At 46.6% G+C, this 15649-nt stretch overlaps 1 protein-coding gene across 1 annotated transcript in view; it reads right to left on the bottom strand.

Annotated features, from left to right (window-relative positions):
- STUM (stum, mechanosensory transduction mediator homolog) overlaps positions 1-5137 on the bottom strand; it is a 185071-nt gene extending 179934 nt beyond the window's left edge. The window contains exon 1 of the mRNA XM_069236521.1: positions 4823-5137. Within this exon, the coding sequence (XP_069092622.1) occupies positions 4823-5015 (193 nt within the window). The 5' untranslated portion in view covers positions 5016-5137. The remainder of the gene's footprint in view (positions 1-4822) is intronic.
- Between the last annotated feature and the right edge of the window lie 10512 nt (positions 5138-15649).

Below are 15649 nucleotides of genomic sequence, written 5' to 3'. Positions count from 1 at the left end.
TAGAAACCTCAGCCAGAGAACTCTGCTAGCAGGGCAGAGCACAACTAGAAACCTCAGCCACTGAACTCTGCTAGGAGGACAGAGCACAGCTAGAAACCTCAGCCACTGAACTCTGCTAGGAGGACAGAGCACAGCTAGAAACCTCGTCCAGAGAACACTGCTAGGGGGGCAGAGGACATCTAGAAACCTCAGCCAGAGAACTCTGCTAGGAGAACAGAGCACAGCTAGAAACCTCAGCCAGAGAACTCTGCTAGCAGGGGGAGCACAACTAGAAACCTCAGCCAGTGAACACTGCTAGGAGTGCAGAGCACAACTAGAAACCTCAGCCACAGAACTCTGCTAGGAGGACAGAGCACAGCTAGAAACCTCAGCCACAGAACTCTGCTAGGAGGACAGAGCACAGCTAGAAACCTCAGCCAGAGAACACTGCTAGGGGGGCAGAGGACAACTAGAAACCTCAGCCAGAGAACACTGCTAGGAGGACAGAGCACAACTAGAAACCTCAGTCAGAGAACTCTGCTAGGAGGACCGAGCACAACTAGAAACCTCAGCCAGAGAACTCTGCTAGCAGGGCAGAGCACAACTAGAAACCTCAGCCACAAAACTCTGCTAGCAGGACAGAGCACAACTAGAAACCTCAGCCATAGAACTCTGATAGGAGGACAGAGCACAGCTAGAAACCTCGTCCAGAGAACACTGCTAGGGGGGCAGAGGACATCTAGAAACCTCAGCCAGAGAACTCTGCTAGGAGAACAGAGCACAGCTAGAAACCTCAGCCAGAGAACTCTGCTAGCAGGGGGAGCACAACTAGAAACCTCAGCCAGTGAACACTGCTAGGAGTGCAGAGCACAACTAGAAACCTCAGCCAGTGAACACTGCTAGGAGTGCAGAGCACAACTAGAAACCTCAGCCACAGAACTCTGCTAGGAGGACAGAGCACAACTAGAAACCTCAGCCACAGAACTCTGCTAGTAGGGGATAGCACAACTAGAAACCTCAGCCAGAGTACACTGCTAGGAGGACAAAGCATAACTAGAAACCTCAACCAGAGTACTCTGCTAGGAGGACAGAGCACCACTAGAAACCTCAGCCAGAGAACTCTGCTAGCAGGTCAGAGCACAACTAGAAACCTCAGCCACGGAACTCTGCTAGGAGGACAGAGCACAGCTAGAAACCTCGTCCAGAGAATACTGCTAGGGGGGCAGAGGACAGCTAGAAACCTCAGCCAGAGAACTCTGCTAGGAGAACAGAGCACAGCTAGAAACCTCAGTCAGAGAACTCTGCTAGCAGGGGGAGCACAACTAGAAACCTCAGCCACATAACTCTGCTAGCAGGACAGAGCACAACTAGAAACCTCAGCCAGAGAACTCTGCTAGGAGGGCAGAGAAGAACAAGAAACCTCAGCTGGAGATCTCTGCTAGGCCAGAGCACATCAAAAACCCTCGGCCGCAGAACTCTCCTACGAAGCAGAACAAGATAGCATAGAACTGTGCTAGGAGAATAGAGCACATACATCAACCTCTTCTAGTAGGAGGACAGAGCACCTAAAGAAATGTTTGCTAGAATGGCTGAGCACAATAAGAAATCTGCTAGGACCGCATACCTCAGCAAAAAAAACATCTGCCAGTAGAGGAGGGTACAGTGAGAAACCTGTTAGTGAGCAAAGCACAGCAACAAACCTCTGTTATGACAGCAGAGCACAATAAAAAATCCTATAGGACAGCAAAGCATAGCAAGAAACATCTGCTAAGAGAGCAAAGCACTGAAAGAACCCCCTGCTTGGAGATCAGAGCACAGCAAGAGATTTCTGCTAGTAGAGCAAAGCACAGCAAGACATTTCTGCTAGTGGAGCAAAGCACAGCAAACGACCTCTACTAGAGGGAAGAGCGCAGCCTCCAGGAGAGCATGGCACAGCACAGCCTCTGGTAGGAAGGCTTATAGCAGCAAGAAACCTCTGCTGGGAAATCAGACCAGAGCAAGAAATCACTGCTAGGAGGGCAACACACAACAAGAAACCTCAGCTAGAGAACTCCCTGGGAGAGCGGAGCACAACGAGCAATCACTCCTTGCAGAAGAACAGAGCACTGAGAGAAATCTTTGGTGGCAGAGGTCAACAAGAAACCTTTGCTAGAAGAGCATGCCTCAGAAAAAATGAGAGGAGACGATGAGAAACCTCTGTTAGGCGAGGGCAGCACAGCAATAAACACCTGCTAGGACAGCAGAGCACAATAACAACTCCTACTATGGCAGCAAAGCATAGGAAGAAACGTCTGCTAATAGACCAAACACAGCAAGAACATCTGTTGGGAGATCAGAGCACGGCAAAAAAACGCTGCTAGGAGAGTAAAGCACAGCACATAACCACTGCTCGGAGGGAAGAGCGCAGCATAAACTCCTAGCAGGAACGAAAGCAAAGCGCGAAACCTCTGCATAGCACGGAAAGAAATCACTGCTAAGAGAATATAACAGAACAAGAACCCTGCTGGGAGGTTACAGCGCAGCGAGAAAGCACTGCTATGAGATAAGAGCACAACATGAAAAAACTAAGAAAAAAACTGCCATTGGGAATAAGACCAGCAGGGCGCTTTTGCTAAGACAGCAGCTCACAGCAGGAAACATCTGCTGGGGTCGGGGGACTGAAAGAAAGTCCTGCTACGGGCAAGATCCCTCTGCGATGGGAGTGGAGCACATCAAGAGACTTCCGCACAACATGAAACCTCTACTAATGAAAAATGGCACAACAACAAATTTCTGCTAAGAGGGCCACAAAGCAAGCTCCCTCTGCAAGAAGCACTGGAAACTATAAAACACAGCCAGATACTTGTTCTATGACAGCAGAACACTGCCGAAGTCTTTGAGTAGACTGACAGCAAGACACCTCTCAGTACATTGACAGTAAGAAAACCCAGCGTACACTGACAGCAAGAAACCTCTTTGTACAGTCACAGCAAGAAACATCTGAGTGCACTGACAGCAAGAAACCTCTGAGTACACTGACAGCAAGAAACATGTGAGTGCACTGACAGCAAGAAACCTCTGTGTACACTGACAGCAAGAAACATCCGAGTACACTGACAGCAAGAAACATCTGAGTGCACTGACAGCAAGAAACATGTGCGTGCACTGACAGCAAGAAACCTCTGTGTACACTGACAGCAAGAAACATCCGAGTACACTGACAGCAAGAAACATCCGAGTACACTGACAGCAAGAAACATCTGAGTGCACTGACAGCAAGAAACCTCTGTGTACACTGACAGCAAGAAACATCTGAGTGCACCGACAGTAAGAAACATCTGAGTGCACCGACAGCAAGAAACCTCCGTGTACACTGACAACAAGAAACATCTGAGTACACTGACAACAAGAAACATCTGAGTACACTGACAACAAGAAACATCTCAACACACTGACAGCAAGAAACCTCTGTGTACAGTCACAGCAAGAAACATCTGAGTACACTTACAACAAGAAACATCTGACTACACTGACAGCAAGAAACGTATCAGCACACTGACAACAAGAAACATCTGAGTACACTGACAGCAGGAAACATCTCAACAGGCTGACAGCAAGAAACATCTCAACACGCTGACAGCAAGAAACGTGCATACTCTGACAGCAAGAAACCTCCATGTAGTGAAAGCAGGAAACCTCTGTGTACACTGACAGCAAGAAACATCTCAGAAGACTGACAGTAAGAAAACTCTATATACAGTGACATCACGAAACCACTTGTGTACAATGCTAGCAATAAACCTGCGTGTATGACGGCAGAAACCCTTTGTGTACACTGATAGCAATAATCCTTTGTGTACACGGACAGCAAGAACTCTTTGCTTACACTGCCAGCAAGAAGCCGCGGTGTGCACTGCCAGCAAGAATAGTTTGTGTCTCTGACAGCGAGAAACCTTTGTGGACACTGATAGCAAGAAACATGAGTTCACTAATAGCAAGACTTCTCTGACCACCAGAGAGCTCTGAGTGGAATATAAACATCAAGAAACCTGAGTAAACGGACCGCAAACTAACTTCAGTGTTGGAACACGTGCACACCGACAGCAAGAAAAATGGCAAAAAACCTCCTTGGGTGCAGACTGACAGCAGGGGACCTCTGAGGGCACTGGCAGTAAGGGACCTCTGAGCATTGACAGCCAGAGAAGGCATTTACAGCCAGGGACCTCTAAGGGCACTGACAGCGGCGGACCTCTGAGGGCACAGAAAGCCAGGGACCTCTGAGGGCCCTGACAGCAGGGGACCTCTGAGGGCACTGACAGTAAGGGACCTCTGAGCGTTAACAGCCAGAAAAGGCACTTACAGCCAAGGACCTCTGAGGGCACAGACAGCCAGGGACCTCTGAGGGCACTGACATCCGGGGACCTCTGAGGGCACTGACAGCAAGGGACCTCTGAGCACTGAGAGCCAGAGAAGGCACTTACAGCCAGGGACATCTGAGGGCACTGACAGCAGGGGTACTCTGAGAGCACTGACAGCAAGTGACCTCTGAGAGCACTGACAGCAAGGGACCTCTGAGCACTGAGAGCCAGAGAAGGCACTCACAGCCAGGGACATCTGAGGGCACTGACAGCAGGGGTACTCTGAGAGCACTGACAGCAAGTGACCTCTGAGAGCACTGATAGCCAGGCCCTCTGAGGGCACTGACAGCCAGGGACCTCTGAGGTCACTGACAGCCAGGGACCTCTGAGGGCACTGACAGCAGGGGACCTCTGAGGGCAGAGTGAGCTGGGCGCGACTCCACACACCTGCTGCGCCGCTATCCCGCGCCCGGTTACCAGAAGCAAGCAGAGGGGCAGCTCCTTACCCAGTCCCGGCACAAAGGTGTTGAGGAAGAGGCAGACGACAGCCACGGGGAACGGCATGTAGGGTATGGCCGCCCGCAGGGGCCCCTTCTTCTCGCGCACCTGCACCACCACCCCGCTGGCGGAGTTACCCCGCTCCACCATGTCGCCCTCCTTCAGGTCCATGGCTCTGCTGGGCTGCTTCGGGGCAGACATGGGGCGCCGGGAGCGGGCTGCGGTCAGCGGGGCCCGGCCGGGCAGGGAGGGAGGAGCGCGGGGCTAGCAGCCTCTCCTCTCGCAGCGGATGGACGAGTCTGCGGGAGGCAGCGGGAGCCGCCTGTCCGGGGACTCGGCTGCGACTCCCCCGCGCCACCTGCCGGCCGCGGATGATACAGCACCTGGTGAAACCAGGGCCAAGCCCTTTCCATTCTAAAATTATAGTATTGACCAGTACCGTGTCCTACACCCACAGTCACCAGATGCTTCACAGGTCTTTTGCATGACTTAAGGAAAATTCAACGAAAAGGCAGCTGTGAAAGTCACAGACTAGAATCCTGGCACATATAACCAGTATAATGAATGATGTTCATATTATCTCATGTTATTCACAGCGCTACGAAGCGACACCCCTGTGACGCCGGGAGCTATATAGTGTTTCTATATAGCTCATTTTCACTGTCGCAATTAGAGTGGCCGTGCTAAGATGTTACGCAATAATGTGCCACAGGCATTGAGAAAAGTTCTGAACGTGCTTACGCAGAAAACATTTCAAGAAAACCTTTTCTTGACCAACAACTAGTGTTGTTTCGGAATGGGAGAAACATGTTTTTTTATTTTCATTGAAGCTTTATATATTATTAAGGAGAGATAAAGAGCTATAAAGCGCCACATGTGACATTGGTTTCTCCAGAGCGCTAAGCGCGACATCTGATTGATATTTCCAAAATTATCTTACTATGGTTTAATGGATACATTGTATAACCTGGACGCCTCGGCTCTATTCCAGCTTCGGCGCTTAGCACACCCGTCGTGTGATTTCCGGCGCACCTGTTTATGGCTGAAATTCTAAGCGTATAATGTATCTAAAAACCATACACTGTGGTGCAAACTAGACCCAACTACTACTCATCTCTCCAACCTAAGCTGCACATCTCGAGCTCGCTTACATTGTGAATATTCTGTATGTCCTCAACTGCGCTTCGAAGCTTGTTCCGTGAATCTCGAATGCTTAAAACAAATAGGATGTGTTCAATTATCGACATGCGGGAAAGGCTCGCGGTGCGCCAAGTGGGAGAGTTTTATATCTAGCCTCGGAGGCTGATATTCTTCGTAATTTGCACGTTTGGGAACGTTGAGCATCAGTGGCGGCCCCAGTCTGTGCCGCTGCGCGTTAATGTTTGAGGCGCTGAGAAGCAGGGGGCGGGGTAAGTGGGGATGTCTCGGAGGTTGGGATCTGGGAGAGGCATCTCTATAAGGAAGAAGCAGTCCACGCTCACTGGTCTTCCTAATTGAGATATGTAAATCCAAGTTGTACACCTCGACCAGTGCAAACTCAGCCTTTCAGCCCCTATTGTGGATAAAATCCGGGCCCCTGTGTTGGGAAAAATAACATGGCGCACTTGAAGCCAGCGCGTGAAATGAACAAGTACTAGCAGGTGATGAGAACTCTACCTGCACTTTCCTGATTTGAAGAGCAGGTGAGAGGGTACCTGCACTCCTCAGCAGAAGTACAGCACTTTTTTTTAAATACAAGAGAACCAGCGGTTTCCAAATGCAAACAGGTAGTTTATGGTAGTGGGCGCCTGCAATATTTCCCTTCCAAGCATTTCAAGCCCAAAATGTTTTACGGTGAGTCGAGCCAGAACCTAACCAGAGATCTAGCTTTACCTTTAGAGACAAAATACAAGATGAACTGTGGAAGGAATTCCTGCTTTCATTTCCTGGATGTTTAGATCTGGCTTCAGCCAACACCTTTTGATTTTACTATAGGTAACGGAATAATATACACACTTACAGTGCGCTTCAGCACGCCCTCTTCATTCAGTGGTCTATTATTGTCCTGCTGGACAGAGGAGAAGCAGCCGCCAAGATCCTGCCCGACCTCTCCGCCGCCTTCAACACCATCACCCACCAGACACTGATCAACGGACTACGCCAGATTGGGATCACAGACGATGCGCTCAGATGGATGGTATCCTTCCTCATGGGACGCACCCAGAGAATCCAGGTCAAATACACCATCTGCAGCGCCTCCAAGGCTCCTCCTTAAGCCCAAAACTCTTCAAAGTGTACATGACGCCACTCACAGACATTATGAGATCGTGCAACATCAACATCCTCTCCTATGCTGACGACACACAGCTCGTCCTCTTGCTCTCAACAGACCCCACCAAGTTGAAGACCAACTTCCACAACTGTATGAAGAATGTTTCCTGCTGGATGACGGACAACTGCCTGAATCTCAACATAGACAAAACGGAGGTTCTGATTTCCGGCAGACACTCAACCATTTGGAACAACTCCTGGTGGCCAGCAGAGCTCGGACCCACCCCCACACTGAAAGATCACGCCCGCAACCTCGGCATTATTCTCGGCAGCGAACTCTCCATGAAACGCCAGGTCAACGCCATTTCCTCAGCCTGCTTCCACACACTCCACATGCTCCGCAAGATCCTCAGCATGAGGAAGACAGTGACGCAGGCCCTTATCACCAGCCGACAACACACTGTATGCGGGCACCACCACCAAAGTCTTGCAAGACTCCAGAAGATTCGGATCGCATCTGCCAGACTGATCCGCAACCTGCCCAAGAGAACCCACATCACCCAGCACCTGAAGGAACTCCGTTGGCTCCTGATCGGGAAAATATGCTACTTTAAGCTCCAGACCCATAACTACAAAGCCCTTCATAACTAAGGACTTGCCTACCTGAACCACCTCCTTCACCTTCACCAACCGTCCAGGAACCTCCACTCGGCACACAGCGCTCTCGCAAAGATGCCACACATACGCTGGAGGACGCTCCTTCTCCCACCTTGCTGCCAAAGACTGGAACGTCCTCCCCCTCCGCACCACACCCTCGCTGACCCATTTCAGAAAGGGACTGAAAACCTGGCTTTTTGAATAAACACCTGTAGCAAGTGCCTGGATACCCACTCGTGTGTCAAGCTGTGCTATAAAATAACACATAATTGATTGCTATTGTGTCATTCACATTTTTCTTTACTATTAGAGCATGGTGCAGTGGATCAGGTCACTTCAGCCATTGGCCAACTTCAGTGTTAGATACAATATTCTGCCTTTTTAAAAGGAACACCACCCACACATAGACCCCTTAAGTGCTAGGGACTACTATGGAACATGTACTTTTGGAATCTAAAAGAATATTTTTGCTTGTAGCCAATGTTCTTTAGATTGATGGGGATACCTGGCAGTTTAAACAACAATAACTTTTAACAAAAAAACAGGATGAAACAAAACAAACATTGACAAACCCAAAAGGCTTTCCACACCGGACATATGCATTTTGACAATGCTTCTTCTCATTTGTTTTTGTAATGGGTAATTCTTTGCCTTTTTGCAGATACATGCACGCCACCTTTTTACTTTTTATTACATTTAAATGTAATGCTTATTGCACATATTCATAAAATTATAACTAGATAAATAAAATATTGCAGGCTTACCAGGGACATAGCTATGGATTTTACCAATACTTGTTTTTGTATAGCGCTAACTTTGGGCTGATTTAATGGAAAGCCTCCTTAAATTTCACTTACCAACAATGAGGGACAGTGACATGAAGCTGTTTGTCTATGATCACAACATTTTCCATAGCGTGGAAGCCAGGGTTTGAGCCCCAGGACTTAGCTTTCTCCTGCCTCTAGCTGCTCTCCATAGAACGTACCTCAAATGTAATGAAAATAGAGCACGACGTTTACACCCTAATATCCAATGGCCTTCCCTGACTTCACAGTTGTAGATTTCCCATCCTTCAATAGAGGTTGTAAAACAGATAAAAAAGAAAAGTTATGATATCAGAGGTGCTTACAGCTTACTGTCTTTCACACACATTTTCATTTTATTATTTTGCATATATTTAAACACCAGTCACAAAGTCAGTAGAAGGTGAAAAATTGCATTCCGGTTGTAATTCATGCTTTTGCTACTGCATCTCTCCCTCCCTTCTTAGTATACTCCTTGTGTGTTTTCCCGTACAAAAGTGCAGGCACAAGGGGGAGAGGGCAAGGCACCAGCTCGTTTGTACCCTGAGTAACCAGACCTTGGCCGAAGCCAAACTTGTGCCTGCCCTGGTTTGCCCTCTTGTATGCATTGCCCGAAGTTGACGTGGTTACACCTATCCCTGCAGTTTTGACATTTTTGGTTTCACCAATTAGTGAGATCACACTTGTAATTAAAAGAGGTCAAGAGGCCTGGCTTGTGCTCTTTTGTCCAGACCCGCCAAGTGTGTTGCCAGCGGTGGCCGCTGCAAACCTCAAGGGGAGGAATGGGTGGAATTGGGGGAAATAAACAAAAAATAATAAAAAAAAACCTTACCTTTTCCTGCCGCAGGCTGCCTCGCTCCTCTTCTTATGATGTTGGTGTTCCAGCAGTCCCTTGGACACCAGTACAGGCTCCCCATGCAATCCGGGCGCTGCTCTCATGCTGTGCCTAGCATGAGAGCAGCGTCGGGATCAGTCTGAGCGGCTTGTTCTGCCACTCAGACTCTGCGTGGGAGTGTGTGCAGTTTCTTCAACCCGGTTGTGAAACAAAGACATGTTGGAGAAACCTAATTACGCATATCAGTTTGGCAGGCATGAGAGTGCTGGCCAAACTGACATGCGCACTTAGTGCACTGACTCCACTCCCACTCCTACCCCTCCCATGGACCAGCCCCACCCGCCCCTCCCTGCACCTGCTGCCTGAGCCAGCAACTGAAAAAATACAACGATCACAAAACATTGTTTTATTTTTCAGCTGCCAGCTCTTAGCCAGGGGGGCGTCGCTCCTTCGCCATTGCGGAGGAGCCGCTCCAGTGTGTTGTGTGCCTACTTATTTGTTAGGTCTGCGAGGGTGCGTGCAGCTTGTGCTACATGTGTGCATGCCTTTTGTAATTGTTTGGCAGTGTTACATGTGTCCCACTCCTTGATGCCTGTTAACATAATTGTTGCTTGTGCACTGAAAGGATTGTGTTTGTGATTCAGTAACCATAGACCTGCTAGGGCTAATGCAGGCCTCCATTAGCCTGAGCTTCTTTGCATCATTTCTGGAGTGGGTAAACAGTTTGCACGTGACAAACTGTCAAGTATTATATGCACATTTTGTGCTTCCCCTTTTAAGAAAACTAGAGAAATGTATTTTTCCTGTCGGTGCCCAATGGCGGCTAGGCATCTGATTACAGACTGACCATGTGCGAGATACAGCAGAGAAGTCTCAATATGCCTCGTAGTGATAAAAGCAATGCCTTCTACTCAGTGCAACACATAAAAAATCATTTTACTGCCCCTCATAACAAAAAACAGTCTCTAAAAAATAACATTATTTAAAATTTTAGATTGTATATCAGTATCTATCTATATTTATATTTAAATATATATTCACAAAAAAAACAATGGTTACAAGGACATTATAGTTAGGTTCCGGTTTTACATACACAGCCACAGAAATTCAGCAGTTATGCTTATACTTATCTCAAGAAAATATAATTCGTGCCTTAATGTAACTATAATTCGCGACCGCAGTGCACAGGTTTCTCATCAATAACTTTATTGCAAATGTTACGGCGATAGTATCAATGGTGTCATAGAAGAATTCATGACTGATGTAATATTTGGGGTAATTAGCAGTACTTGGTGAGGGAGGGGTGCAAGTTATAGTTAACTTAGGGCACGAGTTATAGTTTCTTGAGATAAGTAAAACTATAATTGTTGAATTTCTATGGCTTTTGTGTGTAAGATTTGACCTATCTATAATGTCCCAGTGACCTTTGTTTTTTAGTGAATTTCTAAGGCTTTTTAAATTCTGTTTCCTAACTATGATGTCTCTGTAACCTTTGGCTTTTTCAGTGAATTTCTAGTTTTGTTTTTGTAAATGTAAAGTAATATTTAGCAACATAAGTTAATCCAACCGCCACTGCGCATATGTGTGGCAGGGGGTGGTTCAGGGCCTCCTCTGGGGCTAGACCATGAGGCTTGTCCCATGCATGCAGCAGACCACACACTGCTCACAGCCTTTGGCCGTTTGTGGTGGAGGGTTAGTTGCAAGGCCAGCCTGCGCCCAAGCCCTTCAATAAACACCTTGCAAGCAGGGATTTGGCCGCAGGGCCTGGCCTGCAACCAACCCCCCCCATGCAGCCAACCCCATGCTGTGAGTCTGTGTGTAAGTGTGTGAGTGGCTGTATGGGTGTGTGACTGAGTGTGGGTGGTTGTGTAAGTGGCTGTGTGGGTGTATAAGTTGGTGTGTGAGTGGCTGTGTGAGTGGGTGTGTGAGTGGGTGTGCTAAATTGTATTTTCTATTTTTAATATATTTAAATTTGTGCAAAAGGTGTATGAGTATTGTGTTAATCTCTCCAAATTACTGTGCTGCTTAAAAACACAGTTCACCCTACACTGCTATAATAATATATAGATATTTATAAATCAAAATGTTAACCTATCACCACGTAAATAAAGTGGTAATAGGTTGTCAAATATAATGAAACCTAATAAGTATATGTAATATCATAACCTAGAATGCAGTGAAACGGAGACCCCGGAACACAGCAAAAGAGTGATAAAAACAACATGGCTGCCTTTTACCTTTGGTAAAGACAGCTATTAGCCAGTCATATAATCACCTCTCAACTGTATGTACCGTCGTGCACCTTGAACTTAACACAGCATACTGTGACACAATATATAACTGCGTTTCATAAAAAGTGTAACTTTACTACTACTTACGATTTTTATATACTACCAAAAATTAATATTTACACATTATAAAGTATATTATAGCCACATTTACATCCTTTCACACACTTTCATACTACGTCTGCTTCAATGTAGACATTCAACTCTATGCCACTCCATTCTATAACACCTCACTTTATGCCACTCCACTCCATGCTATTCGACTCTACACCACTCTACACCACTTTACTTTACGTGACTCCAGTATACGCCACTACACTATACACTAATCCACTGTATGGCACTCCACTGTACTCCCAGGCACTGCACCCTACGCCACTAATCTCAACTCCACTGTACTCTACTCTATTATACTTTTCACCACTCTGCCTTATGACGCGATAGTGTATGCCATTTAAGTGTATGCTGCTCAACTGCACGCCTCACAACTGTACAGTATTCCACTAAACACAACTCTTCGCTACTGTACTTTATGCCATTACACTCAGCCCCACTTCATGGTGCACCACTGCACTCTACGCTATTATGCTGTATACCACCCCACTCTACAGCCCTCCATTGTACTCATCTGCAGTATACGCCACTACACTATACACTAATCCACTGTATGGCACCCCACTGTACTCCTAGGCACTGCACCCTACGCCACTCCTCTCAATATACTTTTCACCACTCTGCCTTATGACGCTATAAGTTATGCCATTTAAGTGTATGCTGCTCAACTGCACGCCTCACAACTGTACAGTATTCCACTAAACACAACTCTACGCTACTATTCTTTATGCCATTACACTCAGCCCCACTTCATGGTGCACCACTGCACTCTACGCTATTATGCTGTATACCACCCCACTCTACAGCCCGCCATTGTACCCATCTGCAGTTTACGCCACTACACTCTGTAACAACACAGAGCTCGACTTACAATTCCAATATGTGTATTTCTGGTGTACTGGAGCAACTGCTTCTGCCCTGCTCCTGAGCTCAGTTTCATCTAACCCCTTTTGTTTTCAAACCTTAAAATTTTTATGTGTGGCCACAACTACATGCCACATTCTAAACTCTATGGGGGTCATTCTGACCCTGGCGGTAAAAACCGCCAGGGCCAACGACCGCGGGAGCACCGCCAACAGGCTGGCGGTGCTCCCATGGGCATTCTGACCACGGCGGTACAGCCGCGGTCAGAAACGGAAAACCGGCGGTGTACCGCCGGTTTCCCGCTGCCCTGTGGAATCCTCCATGGCGGTGCAGCTTGCTGCGCCGCCATGGGGATTCCGAGCCCCATACCGCCATCCTGTTCCTGGCGGTTTTGGCCGCCAGGAAGAGAATGGCGGTATGGGGAGTCGTGGGGCCCCTGGGGGCCCCTGCAGTGCCCATGCCAATGGCATGGGCACTGCAGGGGCCCCCATAACAGGGCCCCACCAAGATTTTCAGCGTCTGCCATGCAGACACTGAAAATCGCGACGGGTGCAACTGCACCCGTCGCACCCCTTCCACTCCGCCAGCTCCATTCGGAGCCGGCATCCTCATGGAAGGGTGTTTCCCGCTGGGCTGGCGGGCGGCCTTCTGGCGGTCGCCCGCCAGCCCAGCGGGAAACCCAGAATACCCATGGCGGTCTTTTGACCGCGCAGCGGTATTCTGGCGGGCCCCGCCAGGCCGGCGGCTAGTGCCGCCGGCCAGGGTCGGAATGAGGCCCTATGTGTCATCATTATGTCTTCCCCCTTTTAAGTAAAACAAAGAAGAATCATTACTTAAACAAAACAAACACAAATGAAATAAAATGAAACAATAAAAAGAAAATAGAATAAAGGCCCCTATTACGACTTCGGTGGACGGAAAAGGCCATCCGCCAAAGCCCCACAGTCAGGTTACTGCCAATGCGTTCCGCTTCCTGCGGCCCCTATTACGAGTTTCCCGCTGGATCAGCGGGTGGAAACAGAGTTTCTGTACACTGACCCAGTGGAAAACAGGCCACAACATTAACGCCGGCTCATAATGAAGCCGGCGGCAATGTTGTGGTGCATAGGGTGCAATCAGCCTTTCTACTATTCCATCAACCTGTAGCCATGGTGAACTAATCTTTCTATGTATCACTCACATATACTCAAGAAATCTGTGAAATTCACTTCCATTAAAAGGTTGACCATTGTTTGCCTTTAATATTTTGGGTACACCTCTTGTAGAAAAAATATAATTTACAGATGTAGAGGTAGATGACACAACGTTCACAATTGAAAATCTTGAGTACTCATCACTTAATTAAAAAACAGATACTGTCCAGAATTTACCAGTCCCTAAAAAGCACATGATAGCTCAAACCATACAGCATCTGGCAGTTTGGACATGTGTAATTCATTGACATACCTTTCCTTCATAGAACATTGACAAAGATGACAGACCTATAATTTCTTCCACTTGACTATTGAGTCTTGGGAACCACACTTTTTCATGTAACAGAATTTTTGTCGCTGATGTCTCTCTGTGACTTTCATGGGCTAGATTAATCAGACATTTTTGCGAAGCATGCAGGATAACTGTCTGTTTCCTCTTAGAAGAATGCCAGAAGAAGTTATTGTCAGTTCAGTCTGTATGTTCTTGAACACAGGTAAATCTCTCTGGTGTTCTGCAGGTTGAAAGTTTGTTATGACACTTATGCATTTTCATTTGTTTGACTTTATTTTTCGTTTGACTTCTCTAAGAGTGCTATCCTTGTTAGGTTCATGGATCAATTCTTGCTCTGAATTTTTTCAGGAACCACTGATTTAATTACAAAGTTTACATAGTCTTCAATTTTGGCAGTTTGTTTTTCAGTTATGTCAGCTGGATGTCTTGACAGATATTCAGCTGCATTATATTCCTTTCCAGGCTTGAAAAAAATCTTAAAATCGTAGTCTATTAGTCTTATGCCCCATCTTTCAATACGAAGAGGTCTTTTAGCCTTTGGATTTCCAAAAATGGTTGTTAGTGCCTGGTGATCTGTGACTATCATGAACGGTTTTCCAAACAAGAACTCATGATAGTGCTTGCCATCCCAAACTACTGCCAAACTTTCTTTCTCTGGCTGTGAGTATTTCTTTTCAACATTTGTTAGACTTTTACTGGCATGCAATACTAAAAACCTAGTGGTACCTTTACCAAGTTTGTGCTGCACTAAAATGGCAGCTAGTACCACTGGACTAGCATCTGCTTTTAGTTCAGTGTGCAAATATGGGTCAAAGTATTTCAAATGTGCAGCTGATGCTATACCATCCTTGAATTTCTTCAATACATGTTCGCACTTCACATCCCAGTTGAATGTTTTTGCTTTCTTCATTAATGCTTGAAGAGGTGATCTAACAGTGGTATAATCCTTGATATAACAAGAGTAATAACTAGCCATACCTAAAAAAAGAGCATAACTCTGTTATATCTTTTGGACTGGTTGTCAATTTTAGGGAAGATACTTTCATGGGATTTGGTTTCATTCCTCTGCTTGAGAATATGTGACCATAAAACGTTACTTCTGGTTTGCCAATCTCACATATAGCTGGGTTTATCATCAATCCAGCTTTCATTAGTTTTCATGAGTTCTCAACACAATTCCCTTAAAGCTTGGTCATGTTCATCTTTGTTTTTCTAAAAACAAGAATGTCATCCCTGTATTTCATCAAGTTCTTTACAGGCCTGATGAAGTTTTTTAAGATTTCTTGAAAGATTTCTACTGCCGAACACATCCCAAAGTTAAGTCTTTTATAGGAGAACAGTCCCAAGTGTGTGGAAAAATTGTTATGTATCTTTGACATTCACTAGTCTCCAAATGATGATAACCCGTACAAAGATCCAACTTTGAAAAAACTGTTTCTTCATTTAAAATGCTAATCATGCCATTCAAATATGGTCCTGGGTGTCTTTCCCTCTCAATTGCAGTATTTGGTACTCTCATGTCTATAGAAAATCTAATTT

The sequence above is a fragment of the Pleurodeles waltl genome, chromosome 5, assembly GCF_031143425.1.
Source record: "Pleurodeles waltl isolate 20211129_DDA chromosome 5, aPleWal1.hap1.20221129, whole genome shotgun sequence".
Taxonomy (NCBI): Eukaryota; Metazoa; Chordata; class Amphibia; order Caudata; family Salamandridae; genus Pleurodeles; species Pleurodeles waltl.
Note: the sequence above shows the minus strand (reverse complement) of the source record. Positions and strands in the feature narration are given on the sequence as shown.